The sequence below is a fragment of the Aythya ferina genome (assembly GCF_964211825.1).
Source record: "Aythya ferina genome assembly, chromosome: 2".
NCBI lineage: Eukaryota > Metazoa > Chordata > Aves > Anseriformes > Anatidae > Aythya > Aythya ferina.
In genome coordinates, this window is record NC_140297.1 from 44,856,282 (window position 1) to 44,878,152 (window position 21,871).

At 37.3% G+C, this 21,871-nt stretch overlaps 1 protein-coding gene across 3 annotated transcripts in view; it reads right to left on the bottom strand.

The window, feature by feature from the left end:
* The window catches only part of CAPN7 (calpain 7), a 32,382-nt gene extending 10,850 nt beyond the window's left edge, over positions 1–21,532 (bottom strand). The window contains exons 1-16 of one of the 3 annotated variants that reach the window (XM_084509546.1): positions 21,396–21,532; positions 19,402–19,510; positions 17,752–17,909; positions 15,456–15,523; positions 14,372–14,572; positions 12,823–12,909; positions 11,858–11,984; positions 10,950–11,035; positions 9,834–9,927; positions 8,302–8,448; positions 6,577–6,683; positions 5,221–5,341; positions 4,834–4,978; positions 3,762–3,861; positions 2,307–2,442; positions 1,789–1,864 (exon numbers count right to left, since the gene is read on the bottom strand). In XM_084509546.1, the coding sequence (XP_084365672.1) occupies positions 1,789–1,864; positions 2,307–2,442; positions 3,762–3,861; positions 4,834–4,978; positions 5,221–5,341; positions 6,577–6,683; positions 8,302–8,448; positions 9,834–9,927; positions 10,950–11,035; positions 11,858–11,984; positions 12,823–12,909; positions 14,372–14,572; positions 15,456–15,523; positions 17,752–17,909; positions 19,402–19,510; positions 21,396–21,497 (1,864 nt within the window). In that variant the 5' untranslated portion in view covers positions 21,498–21,532. Of the gene's footprint in view, positions 1–1,788; positions 1,865–2,306; positions 2,443–3,761; positions 3,862–4,833; positions 4,979–5,220; positions 5,342–6,576; positions 6,684–8,301; positions 8,449–9,833; positions 9,928–10,949; positions 11,036–11,857; positions 11,985–12,822; positions 12,910–14,371; positions 14,573–15,455; positions 15,524–17,710; positions 17,910–19,401; positions 19,511–20,411; positions 20,604–21,395 lie in introns of those variants that run through there. The other 2 variants (XM_084509547.1, XM_084509548.1) reach the window with 2 other exon arrangements.
* Positions 21,533–21,871: the final 339 nt, after the last annotated feature.

Here is a 21,871-nt window from a genome sequence, read left to right on the forward strand (position 1 = left end):
AGCATTTGTTATAAACATCCCAAACATTTTCTTTTACAATTACACAATACAGTTCGTTACTCAGTCTCTAATTGGTTATTTCCAGACTTCTTTTAATTTTAGCGAAGCAAGAACAAACCTAGCCAATTACTTCAACAGACCCAGGATCAGGTCCTTTGTTCTACAAAGCAACATGGGAGAGGGGAAAGGATTAATATAAAACAATGAGAAGCTTAGGAATGGGAAAGCCCTGCCTCTGTGCCAAAGGATTAACCTGCTTTGTTCTGATCTCATTTCAACAGATGGTAAAAATAATACTGCAGCTTGACAAATTTATTTCCATGGAAAAGGGTTTTAAATGAGTTTGAGCTCGTGAGATTAAAAGTTTATAAAAGAGTTTGGGTAGCAAGAGAAAGCAGATGAATTATCCAGCTCTTGTTAATAGTCTTGCTGGAAGACTGTTTCAAGCACAACCGAACAGTTCCTTCACTGTACAAATACGTTTCATTTGCCCGCTTGAGAATGTTTTCAGTATAACACATGCAAAAGCACTGCTACAAGAACCAGCAAAATCACAAGCATGTCTTGGGCAGTAAGGTGGAGCAAATTCTTTAACAAGATCAGCTCTTGCAACAAGTGGTGATTATTTGGTAAGGTCTCAGTGGATGCTTTCTGTTCAAAGAGCATTTGGATTTTAGGCAAACTGGTTGGCATAGTTAACTGAAACAAGACCAGAAAACACTATAACCCTTATCAGCCATTCCAGTAGGAGAAAAAAAAATGAAGAAAAACAAAACACAACACATAATAAAGAAGCACAAATTCCACTCTCTTTGTTCAGAAGAGTTTTAGAATCTGCTCTCCGATTAACTCCTGCTATTACCTGTTGTGTGAACAGCTATCTGAACACAACCCTAGTTCTGAGGGGGTTCCCTAACTGTAAAAGAAACAGACCAAATCCTGCTTATGATAGGATGCATTTTCACTGAATTAATTCAAGGACGTTTTTTGTTGTTGTTGTTTGTTTTTTAAAATGCCAAGACCTCTATGGTGACATAGAGAACAAATAAAACCATGACGTTATCAGTTCTACCTTAAGGTTGCAGTCTACCTAGCCATTACCTTTACTTCCTGTGTCTCAGATCTGCTATTTGTCTTGAAATAAAACATGCATGGCTTTTCTGCAGCTACAACAAAGCTCCAAAAATCAATCCCCTTCTTCTTAGGGTAAGCAGAATCTGACCTATAATGACCAAGAGTAATGTAATGCTTGGATAAAATTAAACATCTAAATATTTTCTTAAACATTACATACCCGATGCAGCTGAACACTTCAAAATATTTTAGAGTATCTCATGAACTTACTTTAGATACTTTGCAAAGCCATGCTCACAGAACAGTTAACATTGATCATTTTCATTTAGGAGAAGCTGTAAACCAAAATCATTTCACCAATGTGGGAAATAACCATGCTATCTGATAAACAGAAGCAGTGTCTCTTTAAACATTAACTACTGCCACTGCAAAATAAACAGGTCAATAAAGAAAATGCTTTGGCAAAATCAAGTGTTAGCAGCACTATGGTAAAGTTCTAAATAGGCCTCAGCGCTTCCAATGCTTGCAGTTTGTTTTATTCCTTCAGTGTAGTCTATCAAAGATGGTCAAATGCTCGAACAACTATTTCAAAAGACTGACCTCTTAGAACGAGACATCCAGTTTTAAAACAAACTGTGCCTCTCTTTCCTACAAAATCCTTTGCAAGAATTCATTTACTTTTAAACATCTTTTTGACAGTCACAGTATACTAACCTGGATAGTAAACTTTTTTGCCATCAGTCTTGTATACAACCATTGTAATGAATTCCCGATTGTGTGCAAAGTCATCCTATAAAAACACAAATTAAGTAGAGATATATATTTCTGTGGAATGTAACTAACATTAAATCAAGTATAACATTCTCTCAAACCCTTCAATCATCACATGGTATGGTCTCATAGCTGTATTTAATGAAATACCTGACCAATTCCTTTTAAAATGTCTCAAATAAACTACGACCAGTCTCACTGAAAAAAGTTCAGGCCCTCAGCATTTAGAATTACTTCAGTACCCTTATGGTGTACTCTCTCAATTTTTTACTCTGTGTCTGTTTCAATAATCTTGTATGCAGGTATTTATATCCACTGAATTTAAAATTTATATATACACACACACATGCACACATACCTGAACGTGAAAATATAAGCAGTTACATGCTCATGCTAGAGACAACGGTATAGAAAAATTTACAGAAGACATCATAGAATTCAGTCTAGAAAGAACTTGGCACCTTATCTGTGATGTGTCTGCTAAGCAGCACCCAGACTGCAGCACCACCTTGTGGACAGTGGACCTCCAGTTTGTACTGAGGATTATTAGCCAGGCTGTAAGCATCCTTCACTGGACCTTGTTTTGCATCCCAAGTACTAGAAGCAATGCAGACACTTCGTTAGATCAGTAGGATATTGATTTGCATTTTGAAAACCAACTGAAAATCCTACATGCATACAGAGCTATCTATTATCAGTAACAAAATTACCAAAGGCTGATTTTCTACTGGTATCTACAACAACTGTATTTGCAATTGCCATGTCAGAAGCTTTATCTTGTATTTGTTTTTATAAATGACTTTGCTACTATACAAGCATGGTTATCAGCAATGCTAAATGCAAACAGCTTGTTTGGTATGGTGACTGCAACCACACAAAGCACAGGAAAAGGTGAACAATTCACGGAGCCTGAGCTAGCCAAATATTGTCACTATCACCATTTTTTTCCCCATCGTTTTTTATTGAGGTAAACTTTAAAATTAAAATTAATCTCTTTCATGTTTGGAAAGGTGCCTGCATGAAGTCTTACCTTTAGGTACCCTGTTACAAAACCTGCCTCATGAACTGTCCAGACAAGAAAAATACGGTGGGGAAAAACACGAAGTATTGGCGACGATGCAAAACATGGCAAACTAGGAACAAAAATGGATGAAGCCATTCTTAAGTCCCGTTGACCCTCCCACCCTTTTTAACTGGGCAGCATGTGTGGATGGCTGGCTGCATTATCAGCTGAGCTTCAAATTATTACTATCATTCTGCCTCAGAGAATGGATGAGAGTAGCCCTGAGGAGAATATGGGGGTGTGGTACAGCACACTAGAGTGGCAAGAGAGAGGAACCCTCACTACCAGAAACTGAGGCATTTCTCCTCAAAATGGGTAACAGAAAGGCTGAATGTGCTGGGTACTAGGTGAGAGACAGGTATTGTGTTCAGAAAAATCAACGGCCAAGGAAGTTAACACAAGACAACTAACACTGGTGAAAAATGGAATTTGACCGTTCTGGTGTGAGTGAACACACCTTGTAAAGACAACAGGCACTGCACAAATGACTTGCAACTGTCCAGGAAAAACAATTTCAAATAAAAGCTAGGTTACTCAAGCATAGCCTAGTGACTAATTAAACAAACACGGAGTGCACAAAAATCTGATTTCTGTTCCCATACAGAGATAAAGGACTGAGGTCAGAAGCTGCTTACACAACCTTATGTCCACAGCATCATCGTAAAGGTCACAGGAGTTGTAAGAACATTACAGAAACGCTCCAAGCCTGAGTTCTGAATTTAGAAATATAAAGGCAGGCTTGGGACCATGGTCAGAGTCCAAGCTCTTCAGCTGTAACTGGGAAGAATGGACGGAAGCAAACACCTCAAAAAATTTTAATGCTATATTGACAAAAAATTTATCTTGGACCAACCTGTGAATACATGTAGACTCTTTAAAAAGACTTGGGTTCCAACTCAAATAGACAACATCATAGTACTGGCACAGGTCCTCCCAGGCAATCCAGAAGATCCCTAAAAGGGACTGCTGTTACTGTTTGCTTACCAGACACCTTGCTTTTACTCTTTTTTTCAGAAGTCTCTTTCTAGGCAAATAATAGAGGTTATATAAACCCACATTTCTGTAAAAATTGTCATAATGCTGCATTGCCCACATTCCTAAAATTAAACTTAATCCCCAAAACAAACAAGTTGAAACAAGAAAAGCAAAGAATAACTGCACATCTCCAAATTCTCAACCTGAAGCTGTCGGGACATTTTTCATTCTCAAGCTCTAATCAGGAACATGAGAAAATCTTCGTTGTAGCCAAAAAAAATACATCACTTATTGATTCTGAACTGCCTATTTCCTAAGTTTCTGAGAAAAAAAAATACATAATCAAATAGGCTCCTCTAGTTCAGAGACCTAGTTTAGTAGCTCAGTAAAACATTCAATAAACTTGAGTATGTTTAAATGTATTTCTAAGGTACTTCATCCAATATCCATGGGATTGTTTTGGCACCCCCGATCTGCTTCGTCTTTACAATTCTCATGGATTTGTTTTAATTCTCTATAGCTTGCTTAATTACAACTCCAACCAACACCACCTGCAAACTGACAGATTCCTGATGGAAGTGAACTCTCAAAAAAGGTAACACCATCATAATGCAAGTCCCTGATACAGGCAGCTGCATATCTCGCAGCACTAAAAAAAACTATACAGAGAATAGCTGCACTTAGAAAACGAAAGCAGTATGTCAATACAGTCTGAAAAATTAGCTCCCTTAAAATGTATATAAAACTACATGAATAATTTTAACTATTAGATTCTACAGATACATAACTCCTTACTAAATGAATCACCAAGTAAATAATGAGCTAATCATTCATAAGTATCAGAAAAAACAGGACTGCTATTTTTTCTGTATTTCTTTCTACCTTTCTTCAGGGATAAACCACAAAGATCTACATTATTTAATTATATAGCTACTTTTTATGCTTATTACCATTGTCTATTTTCTGAGCTGTTCTCGGATCAAAGTTCAAATATTTTTGTAAATCTGGGGTCCAATTTCTTGTGTCATTTTCACTGTATCTTCCCTTCCAACGTAAGTGGCTCCATGGGTTTTTCAACTGAAGGAATCTAAGTCCCTAAAGAAATACAAAATAAAATTGCTGGATTCATCTTGTCAAGATACCTTTTTTAAATATATGAATACGGAATACAGACCAATATCTTAAGGAAATACATCATCATTAAGGCTTCTGGAATTTCCCAATGAAGCTCAGACAAAATAAACTGTATAAGCCATTAGAACAAAAATCAGTAGATACCTATCTCAGACACAAATTTCAAGCAGGTATCTGATAAATCTTTCAGTTTCAGTCGGTACCTTATATTCTCTTATATCCAAGACTGCATAGGCATGGGTTGGAACTAAACCCCATTTTTCTCCTTCCTCTTCAGACATCACACCTGTTGCTGTTGTGATAAGGACATCCCCCTTGTGAAATCTGTTCAAAAAGAGGTGAAAAATAACTTAAAATGTTACCAGTTGCAAACTCACTTTTGACAGACACTGCAATGGTATGTTTGTACACTATTTGTGTGACAATGCTTAAAAAAAAACAGAAATACATTTTTTGCAGTCAGAAATCACAGTGGAACTATTTTCTTACAGTATTTAAGTACAGGCTGCACGTAAAAAAAAAAAAAATTACTTTTGTTACAAACAAAAAAAATCATCATCTGTCAACCTGAAGTTCAATCTGTAGCACTTATTAAAGTGACTCTTCACAGATCTTCAGCTGAACACAAACATGGTTTCATCAACACTTAGCTAAATCACTACATAGAGTAAATCAACAACTCCACTGACCCCAGGATTTTGAGGTGGCTTTCCCAAACATGAAAGAAAAATTAATCCTTCTAGGCTTTTGCAAATATTTACGCTAAGGTTTTGTCTTATTCAGCACAGGCCTATAGGGTCTGAACATCAACAACTCAGTTCTGCAATTGTTTTGAATTGCAGTCATTAACTTCACAGCAAGCATGGCTGTGAAGACCTACTAACATGCTTTCTAGCACATGCTAAAAAGCAAGTATGCATTCAGGGTTCCTATGTGGTTTACAGGGTCATTGCACTACGGATTGTCAGTCTAGCACAGATCAACAACAACTGTGAAGCTATAATCTCATCCTAATTGCAGCCACATCTCCAAACTGCAATGCCAGAATATCTGAAAAGCTATTAGCAATTAAGTGAGAGTTCCTAACCTACTGAAAAAGCACTGTAGAAAAATAGTCACGCACTCTCATCATGAATGGAGTTGTTTCAGTCAATAGAATATCCCCCTTTCACTGCTGTGAAATGCATAAGAAACTGGTTGCACAGAAAGTTTTGAAATAAATCAAAGTACCTGCTAGTTGATGTTTAATACAGCTGACAGCTGTATCTTGCACTAGAAGTAGAATTGTTACAGTAAGCCTGAAGATCAGTATCACAGTTTTGACCAGCTTTCTGCTGCTCCTCCAGATTTACTAGTGGAACATAACCAAGATCTTGTGATATGATTAACACCACACTGTATCCACTTGCTAGAGACAGCAGATCAAGGTACAGGGGATACACTTCCTATACTTCCTTCTACCTATTAAAGACTGAACTTATACAGTGGTTCCAACCTGCTCTTTGCTGCGTAGTTGCTCAAATACCAATCATTTTAATTAGTTAAGAGAGAATATCTACCTCTGATAGAGCATTCTGAAAGTGCTATCTTTATCAAAAGCTTGATTGTCAGAGTGCATGGCAATTCTTTCCGGTATCCAACCAGTCAGCGCATGGAGATCAATATTCTGAAATACAAACATTCAAAAAAAATCATAACAGATAACCCATCTATAAGCTTACAATGCCCTGCACATAAATTATAAGTGCCTTGAAAGAAACCAAGTATATGTGCTACAATATAGTTCCATACATAAAAGGCTCAAGATTTAGACTATATAAAATTAGAAAATGAACTGATGAAGAACCAGAATTTCAAAGCTACATAAGCATTAAAAAGTGATCAATCATGCGCAGTTCTATGAAGTGTTGCATTTACTTCTTTGATTCATACACTTTTAAAGCACAATCTCAGAAGAAATATTTAGAACCTCGATATTATAAATGCATTTTTAATTATTTAACTTTTATTTCTAAGGCTCAGGGTTTAGGTTTTTTATTCTTTTTGGTAAGGCCTTTCATGTTTTCCTGTTAAAAGATGCTTTAATCTCTCCATTTCATCTCCTTAAAATACTGCTTCTTTTGCTTTGTACTCCTCAAAGGAAAAGCAGGAACTATAAATGGTTGAAGGGTCAATAAACAGCACTGGTGGGTGGGATTTTCAGGAATTACAAATACAACACAGACAGTAAGTAAACCTGAACAGACAAGGAAGCTATAATATAGTCAAAAGACGTGGGATGGGTGGAGATTAAATGTCATGAGTCAAGCTGTTTTTCCAGATAGCAAGTTAAAGGAGGACAATGTAGATAACACAGCTATTGTCTCATGATTTTTGCTCTGCAAAACGTCAGCCCACCACTGACATAAACATACATGTTTTTATAGCATACAAAAGCATGCTACATTTACTCCTTTTGCTTATCAAGACAAACGTGGCTTTGTATATTTCCAAAGGCGATGATTACCTGTCATACCCACAAAGAATGTAATTATCAAGACACCAACTAGAACACAAACAGCACCGTGGAATCAAAAATACGCTATTAACACTCTTAAGAAGTTTGAATGGAAAAAAAAAAAGATCAGAAATACTTCTTAATTAATGAATGAAGATTATTTGGGCAACTCATTTGAGTCAAGTAGCCTCTTTGAAAGAATAGTTTGCATGTCAAGTTAGCTGCAGCATTATTAATTATTAATTAATATCAGTAGCTACACTATAGGAACCTGAAACATATAAATGCACGGAACAATATGGTAAACTTGCACAGACCAGAAGTACTTGCTCCCTCCATATACATGGAATACTTCAGTCTGTTCCTTTCCTATCCGACTCTTTGACCTAAAAAGGAAAAACTGCCCTATTGATAGAATAACGGTTGAATCACAAATCAGCATTATTGATGCAGGCAAAAGAAGTTATAACTTTGCCCAAAATTTTCACCTAGACTCAATAAGAACACAAATACTTTCCAACCATACATTCCAGTCCTACAGTCCGAGTACCAAGATTAACTCCATCAAACTAGAATGAGTAAGACACTTTCATGGGCAGAGATCTCATCAAGCATAGTTAAGTACACTTGTGGAATGAAGAAACAGGAAAAAAACAAACAAACAGAAGGAATCAAAGACTTGCCTCTACAAATAATTAATTTTGATCTCACTAGAAGGAAAGTTATTTGACAGGTTATCTAACTGGATTTTTTTTTTTTTGCTTGTTAGAAATAATCTACTACTTACAGAATTTGATCCAGGAAAATCATATCCTCCCATGACCTTCATGTAGGCCTTTTCTATTAGTGATACCCACAATTCATTCTTATTGTTAGAATAAGAGCAGAGGAGTTCCCCACTATGATCAACAGGTAACTGGTCATCTATGATTACCTGCGTAAAATAAACAAATGAAAAAGTCATCCTAAAGCTAATGCAGTGTTCTGGAAATACTTCTAGAACCATAACAAAACCAAACTCTCAGCAATACGTATCTTCTGAGACACAGCCAGACCTGACCACTCTTAGATGTGGACACCCATATCAATCCTGCAGTGATTTGCCCTTGTGAACAAGAAATTGTGTCGCCAGGTGTTGCATATGCTGGTCCACCAGGTGACCAGTAAGCACCTGCCTCAGTTTCCCCTATATAAAATGGAGATGTTGACAGTACTCGCTCACAAAGTGTTTAACATCTACTGAAGGCAGCTACAGAAAAGCTCGGTAATTACCAGCAGTAGAAGAAAGAAAAAAAAGCCACAAATATCCCTCATCTAATTAGGAAAAAGAATGTATACTATGTTCAGTAGCCAGCAGGAAAATAAAGTTACATATCTACAGCAAAACAAAACATGTCGTATTACTTTCACAGTCTCTAGTTCCAGATTTAAATTTCTTCTCTCTTGAAAGGAAAAATAATGTCAAAGCAACATTTCTGGTCAAATCCTATTCATTTAAGAATAGACAATCTTTTCCACAAAACACAGTCATTAATCCTAACAGAAAGCAGCGATTAGGAGATCTTTTGGAAAGAGTATGAAGAGCTTGTCAAGTACGTAAATGATACTTCCATGAAGTATCTGTTGGGTTGCCAACAGACTTCCTGACCCAGAGGTTGTATCTTAGCATTTAATAGCATTTGAAGACTCACCCCCGCAGCCCTTTCTCTCTAAATAGAACCACTTGATTTTTGAACTCCCATAAACATTCATCACCCACAATGATCTGCAATAGTGACTGCTACACAATTTTATGTCCTTATTTATATGCACTAAGAAAATTATACTTGTGAGGTCATAAAGCTCTGTTATTTATCTTCAGGCATCTCCTCTCTTTACTAGAAGTCTTTGGTCATCCAATTTAGTCCTTTGACCATTCCAGGCCTATAGCCTTCCTTGGAAGTTCTTCTTGGTAGTTTTCTAGTTCTGTAACTTTTTTTTCTGAGATGGGGTTGAGAAAAGGAATACTCATTCATGAATATGGGATGCATTTTTTTTCCTGTATGGTTTTCATAACTCCTTTATGCAATGTAAACTTCTTTTTTTTGAATTGAATGGGAGTAAAGCTATTCTCATGATCGTCTGCAGATAAAATCTCTACCGTTACATATTTCACTACCAAAGTGAATCCCAAAAAGTTTAACAATTAAAAATCACTTTCTGTCAAAATGTTCCTAAATTTTTTGCTTTGAAAGCACAGCTTCACAGTAAAGCAGACCAATCCTTCAAAATATATGGTTTAAACAGTAACAGTATTAAGTTTCCCCCCTAATCATTTACCTTTCTAGGTACGCCATTGATATGAAGTTTCACCATGTATTTGCCACATGGATTGTACTCTGGTTCCCCTTTCTTATTCTGAGGGTAAATGATACTGTTAAAAAAAAAAAATAAGAAGAAGAAATTGTGACAAAGTATATAGCTCTAGATACACTGGTAACATGAGAAGTGGGATTAATATGGTCTGTTTATAGAATTCATGCTAAGGATAAATGTGAAATTTTATATGAAAAAGTCACTCAAATTTAGTAAAAGTGATAACAGTGTTTAAGTAGGCTTTATTTTCATACCTTACTCTTGCTGCAGTTCCTCCCTTAATAGACTAAGAAAAAGTACACAAGTAACCTAATCATTTCTCCAACAGAAGCAATGTAAACACCTTTATCTTACCATTACACATACTGAAGATATGCAAATACCATTTAAATACAGTAACTGCCTGAATGATAGTCAAAGGTTTGAAGACTGCAATGCTACAGAACTCAATGTTGATGAAAAGAATGCATCTTCACTTCAAGAAGTAGAGGCTGAAACAAAATTCCAGGCACAACATTCACACGCTGGTCTGGCAATGGGCTCCTGACAGACAGACAGCCAAACCCATGCTAAATTTATTGTAGTATGCTAGTTAAACTGAATTGAGATAGTGTTGTTAACATTAACTCTGCAGTGAGATTCAAGATAGACCATCTGGCAGCCTTTAGTACAGCAAATGAAGAAAACAAACCTATAAAATGTTTTAAGTAATGTTTCTATTAAAAACAAAGCAAGCCTTCCAAACTATTTCTTCTTCTCAAAGCACATCTGAAATTAGACTCCAATGTCTTTATACTCATCTACCTCAAATTGTTTTCATTTTTGGAAATGCTAAAGCCACACGAGTCCCACAGAGATGAAGGTGAAACAAACACTAACTTTTACTGTGTACAGTCATACAAATATAGAATCTCAGCTAAAGTTGATGAAAGTAGAGAATACTAATCCAAATATTTTTCCGTTAGTCATATAACTATACAACTTAACAGGTATCAATTTAAATACCACCACTGCAGAACATACTGCCAAAGCTCAGCAGTATTAAATCTGACAAAATCATAGAGAACAGTAGCTATTTACCTTGTAATCAACTTTTTGTTATATCTTCTTTCATATGCTGCACTGATAGCTAGTGATGCCACAAAAGAACAGTCTGACACTATTGTCTATAAAGAAAAGAGAACAACGATGTGATTTACTAACACTTAGATACTGAAAAAAAAAACAAACAGGGTGTGTGGAGAGGTGAAAAAATGTTATCGTTGCTTATGCCCTTCAAAAGGGAAAGGACTTAAACTGAGAGAAACAAGAGTTACTACAAAAAGGCAGGAAACATGTTGCTTCCTATACTGAGCAAACCACATTTAAAAGATTTAATAAAGGTAATGAGAGACAAGTGCAGCTACTTTATCATTCACTCACACTTAACCTCTTTTTTTTGCCCAAAACACACTCCGTAGTGTAAACTATACTCGATGGCAAAATCTGTTGCCCATTTCAGAATACCTAAGGCCATCTGCAACTTAACACTACACAAAAACATTTCCACTATTCTCAGTGGGCCACTTGTGCTTTAAATACAAAAATTAAAATCTTGCCCGTTACTTTTTGCATGAAATAAACTGTTTGCCACAGAGTACACCTTGCCTTTTTTCATGCTAACTTTACTACTGTTTTTGGAAGAAAGGATTTTCAGCTGGAATTCAAATTCCAGTTTTCATTTCCATTGATGACATACCTCTTCATTTTCATGGCTAGAAAATGCATGGAATCTGAGGTGGTACTATTTCTTGATTTGTTTACTTAGTCTTGAGAGAGTTGATGAAAGTTCTCTCACATTTAGAGGTTCATTTCTGAAAAAATGTGCTTTTTCTCCCTTATAAGGTCTCACATTCCCTGCAATCAACTCTAACAGCATACATTTCTCTTTAATACATTTAATAATAATCTAACAGCATACATTTCCCTTTTAACAGGTAACAACTTACCTGTTTTATGCTGAAACTTGATACGGTATAAATCATCGTAGGGTTATTTGTTATGTCATCTGGCCGTACCCACTTGGCAAACATTGCTTTCTGTTTGGGGGATAACGGTAACTTCCCACATTTATCACTAGATTTGAGAGAGGAAGGAAGTAGAAATAAGTCAACAGCTTAGAAAAACTTCTCATGGTATATCCAGATCTTGTACTTCTGACAGATGGTACAAAATATGCATAGAACAGGTACACAGCTGTAAGACAACTTCAAAGAACAGTACTCCATAGTTGATTTGGGGCAAAAAAAGCAAAAATATTGAAAATGTGAAATAAAACCCAGGAGGTTCCTTCACAAGACTGAACAGGAAAAAGGAATTGCAAAAAGCCATCTATATTAGCAGAAACCCAAATTACTTCCTTTACTTCAACAGGACGAACTAATACTAAGAAGTTTCTTCAGTTCAGAAAATACCAAGGTTTATCCAATTGTCAAACCTTCAGTAGAAAACTGAAAAAAAACAACTATCAACCAGATGTCTTGTCTATTATGACTATGTAATCTGAACCTATACCATGGCCCATGAATAAACATCTAGAGGTTTATATATCACGCTTCCTCTGAATAGTTCTTTAGAGAAGAAACAGCTATCACCTTCATTTTACAGGTGGGATAACTGAGGCAAAGTAATATACACAGCAGTCAGGAAGTGGACCCAAACTTCCATCTTAGTTCAATACTCCAAAAAGCCAAATAAAACGTTCTGCTGGTAGGCCTGAAGAACCAACTGCAGGATCTGCTTACATTAAAGTTCAAAGACCAGGCTGGAAAAAGGAGGCCACAGTATTGAAATAACTCAGTCTGAATTATGCTTAATATTCTACTTAAGCAGTTTTAAATTCCGAGGAAGAAAACACAGCAATAATATGGGAAAGCTTTGGAAATAAAAAGATCAGTAATTGAACAGCACTTACGAAAATGGCATAGGGAAGGCAAAACGTTCCCTCAGATCAACACTCATGAAAGGGACATATTCGATACCATTAATTTTTGAAGTCTTTCTGTAAATCGTAAGAGAAAAATACAGTTACAAACTTATCTATCATCTTTTCAAGACTAAATTCATAAAAGTGACAATCAAATTAGTTTTTAAAACAAACAAGCAAACAAACAAAAGAAAACAACAGTGCCTCTGAAGACAAGATGATCACCTCTTGAAAATGCAACAAGCACTGCCATTCATTTGATTTTGTGGTGTGCAGCATTGGGTGGCTTAGTCACTAATCCCACATGTACATACCTGTGGGCAAGCCACCATGCCAGCAGAGAAATGACTAAGCCACAAACCTCTTCATAGGTCTAGAAGTAACATGTAAAAAACACCTTATTCTAAATAGAATTTCTCCAGTCCCTTCAGCAACTCGTTGAAGAGAATTTTAGGGTAAATTGACAACAATTATCACTTAGGGACATGAAATTTCATCTAATTGGGGAGTATTCTGGAATGCTTTGTCAAACAAAAACCAATAAACACACTGCATATGTTAATTAGTACATTTTTGATTGAAGTACATAGAACTTTTTTTTTTTTTTTAAAAGAGAATCATACTTAAATGTGAATGCAATTAAGTTGTAGTCAAGAATTTAGCTGAAAAAGATACGTGAAATATTTTAAAAATCAAATTATAATGAAAGATAAGACACAACTAATTTATCTGGCAAGACTTAACACTCCCCCCAAAATCCACAGAACAGAAATATATACTGCACAAACAAATGCAATTTTAATAAGGCAATTCTACATGGTCTGCAACTTTTCAGATGCACATACACTTCCATCTTTAGGACTACATCCTTAGTCCATTTAAGTCCCTGAAACTAAAGTAACAGACAAAATATTTTAAGATCAAATCCTGGACAGGGTTGAACATCACCCTGAACACAATCTTATTTACCATGAAGGTAGAAGGAAGAATGCTGAAACACCTATCAAACAATGCATTTTTGCATATAATTGATATTTTTCAAAATTCACAATTTAGGCTAAAGTGTTTATGGATTTCTTACTATTTGTATATTATGCCTCCTATAACAAAAAAATCAATACAAAAAGAACTAGATATAATAGAAGGCATAATGCTGAAATATATTATGCTTCCTCAATTTCCAATGAAATATTAATTGTATCATCTGTAAAAACAACTTTGTACCTTGGCATCTCAGAGTTGGATCTTTCATGAATTCAATCAGGTATGTACAAAAATAAAGCTATAAAAAATAATTCTGGCAGTCAGTTATAAAAAAATGTCTTCTAAATACACTCCAGGAAGTATGCTCTGTGAATAAAAGCTACTGATTGCATGACCAAAGAGAAAACAATAATTTAACATGTATATAATGACAACAACGGAGTTAATAAGTGGTCTTTTTCCAAGACTTCTGTATATAATAGTTTACTGTCTAAGATACAGAAGGATGCGTGCACAAATTTTAAAACTTTGGAAAAGCTTGGCCTCAACTTACCTGAGTACTTCAATCTCCTCTGCGGTGTATCTCTGACCTTGAGATTCACTAGCTTGTACTGCTCTGATTGTCTGTGGTTTATCGTTTAAAGAAAAATCAGGTCCCAATGGAAAAAACGTTCTGACTGGCTGAATTGGTTTGGCTGCATTTGACTTCTCCTTCTGAGATGACTTTGACATCGATACCTTCAGTGCCTCTGCTCTAAAGCAAATAAAAACGCATTCTATTTACAATCTTAATAAAAATAACGTTATGTTTCAGTCATTTATTTCCTTGTTCTTGCTCCCATATTTGTTAAACGGGATGAACAAATGCTCAAATTGACCGATACCACTTTTCCCATGAGAAATCAATTCACAAATAATATCGATAGAAGATAGGTGTTTTAGAAAACGTTCAGTACCGATGCCACCACTTCTTTATTTTCCCATTCTAGAATAAATGAAAATCCACCATTTGCAACTCAAATATAAACTACTTCCAGCAGAACTCATCAGATTTTGTCACCTTTAAGACTATGCTAATAGGAGAATTTGGATAAACATTCATTATCTGGAACCTCAGAAAAAGACCACAAACTCTGAGAGAAAAAATTCCCTCTTAAGAGTAATTCACTGACAGGACATAGTAGGATCAGAGCGACCCTACATGGTGATCATAGTAGGATCACCAACACTGGCTTCAGCACCACCTACTGCTTTGCCTTCTCTCAGAAATTCAGGATTTAATTTGTCTAAAAACTACCATAGCAGAAAAACCTACTACCTTTACCACAACCCAGCATTTCAACTGCTTGAAGACTGTGTATTCAAGAGACATATTTTTTGTTGTTGCATTGAACTGCTGGCTTGCTACACATTCAAATCAGTACTTTTTTTTAAAACACAGACTGAAAAAGTGCTGGAAAACAGCTTATACTGAAACAGCCGAGCACAGTCCATTATTTTCCATCGTACTGTTGATTTTAAGATTTTAAAGGACTTACATTGAACTCACACTCACGTAACTTGTTTTAGATATAGACTCCCATGCACCATTTACCCATACAATTAAATTGCTGCGTTGAGCTAAGTATTATACTCACCGATCCAGTGCTTGCCGAGCCAGCTGTTTCAGTTTTGACTGCAGGCCTGCTTCTGAAGTTTCAGTAGCCTTAAATTCAAAACAAAACAGAAAAGCTACACATCCAAAGAAAACACAGGTTTTATAAGCTCAGTTGGTACAATTCCACACTTTTAAATTACAGCCAACAGTAACTACCCATTTTTTCCAATTCTCCTTTGAAACGAGCAGATGTGTTTTTTCAAAATCTCAGCATAGAAAGCGTACTAAGTGAGTATCATTTTGCAATCCTAGCAAATGCTTGTAGAATGAAAGCGTTATTTAAAATTCTTCAGCGTTGGAAATACTATATGCAAAAAACTGCCAGAAGGATTAACCATACTAAAATTCTGAACAGGAAAAAATATTTAAAAACTTATGTTATGTACCCTACTGAACTTAAATGTGTTCCTTTTTTTTTTCCCCCTACAACCAAGTCAAAAATAATCATAGTAACTTAGGAAGAGATAGATTTGGATGTTTGCTTTCATTGAAAGAGTCTACTTGAAAGATAAAAATCTTGTTCTTGCAGATGTTATGCATAACATTATCCACATCACGACACCAAAACAGTTATCAAGTGCGCTAACTTCTATTCCCAGTTGGGAGGTAGGCCATAATAGATTACTCGTACAACCAGTTTACACTTTTTTTTTTCCTTCCAAGTGAAGCATTACTAGTGGAACTAGGTAATCTGCAAGAGACACAGCATGAGGTGTGGCTCTTTCTGTGACACCCACAGGCAGGTTTCAGGGTTTGGCTTCGTACCTTGACTGATTCTAGGTCAATTGAGGAAACAAAAAGCAAGCTACTATCACCCTAAGAAATGAAACTAGAAGCACTCTTTATAAGGAACTACTTTTATCTGGTAATAAAGTACTCTTAAGAGTTCCTGGTTGGAAAAGACTTTGAAAGATCCATGAAGGTAAGCAGTGGATGTGGTACTCCTACAGACCCATCCAGGAGACAGCCACAGAAGAAAAGGAATGGCTGATCTCTGACTGCTCCAAAGGTAAGAAAGTAAAACTCTCCACCAGAACACACGGAGCAGAAAACAAAATAGTACTGCTTCAAGATAGCAGAGTTCCTTCAATCTTCTTTCATCCTACAATGGCACTTTTTGATCCCCTTGAGGGATAAAGCCTACAGTCACCTTAATAAAACAAGATGCTAATCAAGACCAAAGGAAAGTTCAGTAGTATCTGCACACAATAAAATATCAGGTAACATCAGTTGTTAACATGAGATAATTTCAGAGTAACTTCTACATAGGTAAGTAATATTTGCATGCACTAACAGAACAGAAAGAGGAGTGCAGCAGAGGGAAAAAAAAGTATGCTGCTGCAGTAAGTTTTATATAAAAAGGAACTGAGGAAGTTCTGATGCAACAGCTCAAACGGAAAAAACAAAACAAAACAAAAACAAAACAGAGCTGTTCTACTAGAGCTCTTGGTCTGATTATGTGTATCGCCAAGGTTTTTCAGGCTACCTAAAACTGGTTTGCAAAAAGCAGAAAAAAGGTTTTACTCTAGTACGCAGCAATAGTGATGTCCCCCTCCCAACAACCCACATATATTCATACTATAAAAAGGGAAGAGAAGAGGAAAAAAGAAAAACAGACTTGGTGGAGTTACATTATGATGGTGAGCTCTTCCTATAATGAGTTAGTTATGACAACTGGACTTAAGAGAAAAAAGCAGTACCTGTAATTATATTCTTCTTATATTACAGCCAATTTATCCCTACCATTAACTTCAACATGAATCAAATTCACTCATAACAGTTTTAATGTTGAGCACTGAGTAATCAAGTGATACTTTTTTTTCTTACTAGTTTTGGCATCAGGGACTTATGTTTTCAGGAAGTGTTACATGAAAAATTTCTCATAAATTACTTCCTTTAATATACTCAAAGTAATACAGCTGACATACTGGCAAGTCATCTTCAATCTTAACTGTTCTTAATTTCTGCTTTAACATTGCATTCACTCTAGTGCAGAAATTAACAAGAAAAAAATTCCAGAATATTTCTAGTTTTTAGTATAATCTGGTTCAGAGAAAAACACACAAATCACAAGTCCCCATGAATTTAGTGTTGAACAACATAATGACTGGAAGAAACATTACAAAAACATCCAATGGAAAAAAGATCCAAAAGCAGTTTTTAGAAATACAGGTACTCCATTTTTAAGCCAGTCTTTAGGGGTCAGTCACTTGTGTAAGAGGAAGTATTTCTTACCATCACATAATTCCACCAAGTTAACTTGTAGCTTAACATACTGTTTTCAAACAGAGTTCCACTGCTTCTGTGTATAACTCTATAGCTTCTTCTGCGTTGCCTTTGTCATCTTCATCAAAAGCCTGCGTAACGAGGAAGTGAGCACGCTCCAAGTCCAACTGTTGCTTTGACTTCAGAGGATCTGTTTTCTGTGACTGAACTAAATGAAAAAGAATATTTAGCATTCGACAGCATTAACAGCATTCGACAGTTAAAGCATTCTTAACACAGTACTGAAGCCCTAGCAGTTCTACCAGATGAGCATCATCTACTTTTGACTGGAAACAAAAACTTTGCTACAGACATCTCTGCAACGATGAAAACCAAACGCTCCTCCCAAGAGCAGGGACATGCTCTCAGGATATTTCACATGCCAAGTAACGTACACAGAATCTTTCATATTACACTAAAGACAAGATTGTTCCATTATATGAAATATTGCATCCTTTGTGAAAACGTATCACCTGCTGCAATACATATGTTCCTTAGGTGTCCCTCTCATTTAATATTTTTATTAATGACCTGAAGGAGAACACATAGTGCATCTTCATCAAAACTGCAGACCCCACCAAACCAATTTACTCCAGGGCACAGCTGGTATTCAAAAGGACACAGACAAACTAAAGTAACAGGGTGACAGAAACCACAGAAAGTTCTACCAGGAGATGTGCCGTGCCCCACACCTGGGACAGACCAACACCAGACAGACTGGGATTGCCCAGCTGGGGAACAGCTCTGCAGAAAAGGGCATGGGGGTCCCTGAGTACATCCCTACTCAGGGCCCAGTAGGCTGCATCTGGAATACTGTGTCCAATCACCGGGGTCCCTAATCATGGTCAGGAGCAGGAGAATTTGTCCTGCTACCTAATAGCAATCTGCTGGTAATCATGAGTTTAACAAGAAAATGGATTCAGCCTCTTCAGCGTGGTGCAAAGCAAGGGAGTGAGAGAACTGCCTACAGACTGAAATGGAAAGTTCAACTAGACACAAAATAATAAGCATTCAAGAAAGATAACTGCACCCTGGAACACAGGCCCAGATACATTGGGGAATTTCTGTCTGTAGTGATTTCCTGGACTTGACCAGACCCAAGCAACCTAGTCCAAAAATCAGCATCTACCCTGATTTGAGCAGGAGACTGGTCTATAAACCTCCCACCATCCCACTTGGGCTGAGATTCTAAATGAGAATTACAGGTGTACAATAACTGGAGATTTTTATTTATGTCCAAACACTTCTTGTGTTATTTCACCCTCTTGAAGTTAATAATTCTACATAAATATCCAAGCACACCTGCTTTGAACCCATCACGCTGCTGAGGCTTAGATGGAAGTTTTGATTAGTTCCTGATTGTTTTTTGTTGTTGTTGTTGTTTTCTGTTTTTAATTATTTTCTCAGATTTGCTGTGCAGATATGGTTCCTAGGAATATTTAAAAGGAAAGAATATCCACACTCAAGTGCTTAGGAAATAAGTGCTTCACTTCTGAGGTATTACAGAATTCAAAACGCTGATGTGCTTATTGTATTTATGGTCTGTTACACAGTGCAAAAAAAAAATTAGAAACATGAAAAGCAGAGCGAACATCACATATAAATATTTCACAGCACTGCTCAATTTAAACAAAGGTTTAATTAGAAAGCTCCTTACCCACCTGCTGAATGGAGAGCTTGAACTCTCTCCAAGTACTCATTTATTTTTTCTTGAATGTTTTCCAAGCTTGACCCTGCCATCCCAGCATAAATCAAGGCTTGTGCAGCTTCCTGAAAGGAAAAGAATTTGAAACAAAGATAATATTTCCTGCCTGGAAAATTATTCTCAATGAACAGAGGGCCTGTAACTGCCGTAAGTTGCATGAAAACAGGACCTGACATCTACATAACGACTCAGTGGCTAGAGGGAAAAATCTGTTGCAAGGAAGACATAAATGAGATCCAATCTCCTACGTTCAATTTCTCACACATGGGACAACCCATAAAACTATAATAAACCTTCTGAAGTTCTTTAAGGCCTGATCTTAGATCTGCATGTATAGTTTAATCCACGAACTCAGAAACGTTAAATAAACTTTCTCAAGCATGCACCAAAATCATTTAAGTAAAGCTCACAGGTTGCAAGCTGTCTTTTATTTTTAAAGCTTCAGATTTATGGTTTAAAAAAAAAAAAAAAAAAAAAAAAAGATACTACTGAACTTATTCACATTGAATTTGATAATAATGAGAAGAAAACCAATATAAAAACTTTTCAAAACCAAACCCATAGAATTTTGGTTTATGAAGTCTTTTCTATTAGCGTTACTCATATAATGCTATCAAATCTTGAAATTCTATAAAATTAAAGTTTCCTAGCTCCTCAGACTTTGATCTTTAAATGTTTGTAAGCACATAAAACACTGGATATTAATCAAAGTACATTAAGGACTGAGTGTAGGTCTCCAGCTCAGATGCAGAGCGTGTTTATCCGCATTAAGGCTTTTCCTATACTGCACAAATCTATGTAGAAAAAATGTTTTCAGTTGCATAAGCTGTCTATCCATTCACTAAATTTATGAAAAACACATTAAGGTTTGGCAGGGTTGTAATCAACAGCCACAGCTGACGCAGTCTCACAAGCATACAGAAAACTGAAATTTGTCACTCCTAAAAACGAGGATAAAAACCTTACTTTGTCCCCATTATTGTCACAGGGGGAAAAGCAAGGAACAGACAGACTTCTGCAGCAGTGCTTTTCTTCCTAGCAGCAGCAGATGAGAAGGTGACTGTCACGTAGCAGGCTGTGTTTGTAGGAAGCAGAGCAGTAACTCCCTGAGAGCTGCTCCACAAAGATGGTCTCCAGAAAGGCTGCTCCTTACAGGGCAAGCAGTCACAGCTGGCGTCTCTTGCTCTTGTGGCTATGATGTTGTCAAGCTTATCGGTTTATTCCCATAGGCACCTGCCTAGTTTGCCCAAGCTTAAATACAGCCTGTACTTATCAGGATAAATATTTTACCGATGGGCATCGCATAACCAAGAGCTTCATGCTCATGGTCAACATCCATCACCATATTACAAATGAAAACAGAGATGCTGTTCCTTTCATGTATAGCAATTAACTACTGCTAAGGTCTAGCATACAGCTATCTGTGAGAAAGAACACTCTACAGATACCTGCTGAAGGACCATATGCATGTTTGTGGCATACCAGAAGTACAGATGTTGTATCCCCCTTGTAAGCTGTCTGTGTATGACGCACAAAACAAATGTGGATCTTCAACCCAGTACATCAAAAAAACATGCATAATTGATGCTTCTCCTGCGGTTTGTTTCAAGCACAACTGTTCTACCTGGCTTTAAGAGGCAGGGTGACAATACATTTCCACACATTAACCCTCCAAAGGGCAGAAGCAGCTGAGCAAATGCCTGCAGAGCCAGCACACCGGCTGTTTACGGTGACATGACGGAAGCACAGTTCAGAGCTGGCATTTACGACCAACAACGTTTCACAACAGCACACACTTCGCACAAACACACTCAGCTCACCCCACATGAGCAGCTTAAGACCTTTTCCACCCCTCTGCTGCCCGCAGGCACCCTAACACTGCGCTCACCCACTTCAGAGCCCCGGGGAAGGGACCCCACCGCCCCCGGCGCTTCCCCCCCCGCCCCATACCCTGTAGTAGAAGACGGCCTCCTGGTAGCGCCCGCTCTGGTCCCGCTGCACCGCCAGCTGCGCGAACTTCACCGCGTCCAGCTCCAAAGTACTGGCGTCCATGGCCGGGCCCTGCCGCCCCCTCCCCGGCCCCTCTCGTCCCGTCCCTTCCCTTCCCTTCCCCTCCCCGCCCTGACGCGGAAGCCGGGCGGAGCATGCGCGCCCCGGGCAGGGCGTCTGAGATGGCGCCCGCCTGCGGTGTGGCGGTGGGGAGTGCGCTCCCGCATAGTTTGTTTGTTTGTTTTCTGCTTTTTATTTTTTATTTTTTAATAGAGGTGTTCAAGGCAGTAGGTTCTGCAAAACCGTGTGCTGTGCAGGTGGCTCTTTGAGTTTATAGAATCATGCGCTCACAGAATCATTATGGTTGGAAAAGCCCTCCAAGATCACCTGGTCCAAACATCCCCCTACCACCAATGTCACCCACTAAACCATGTCCC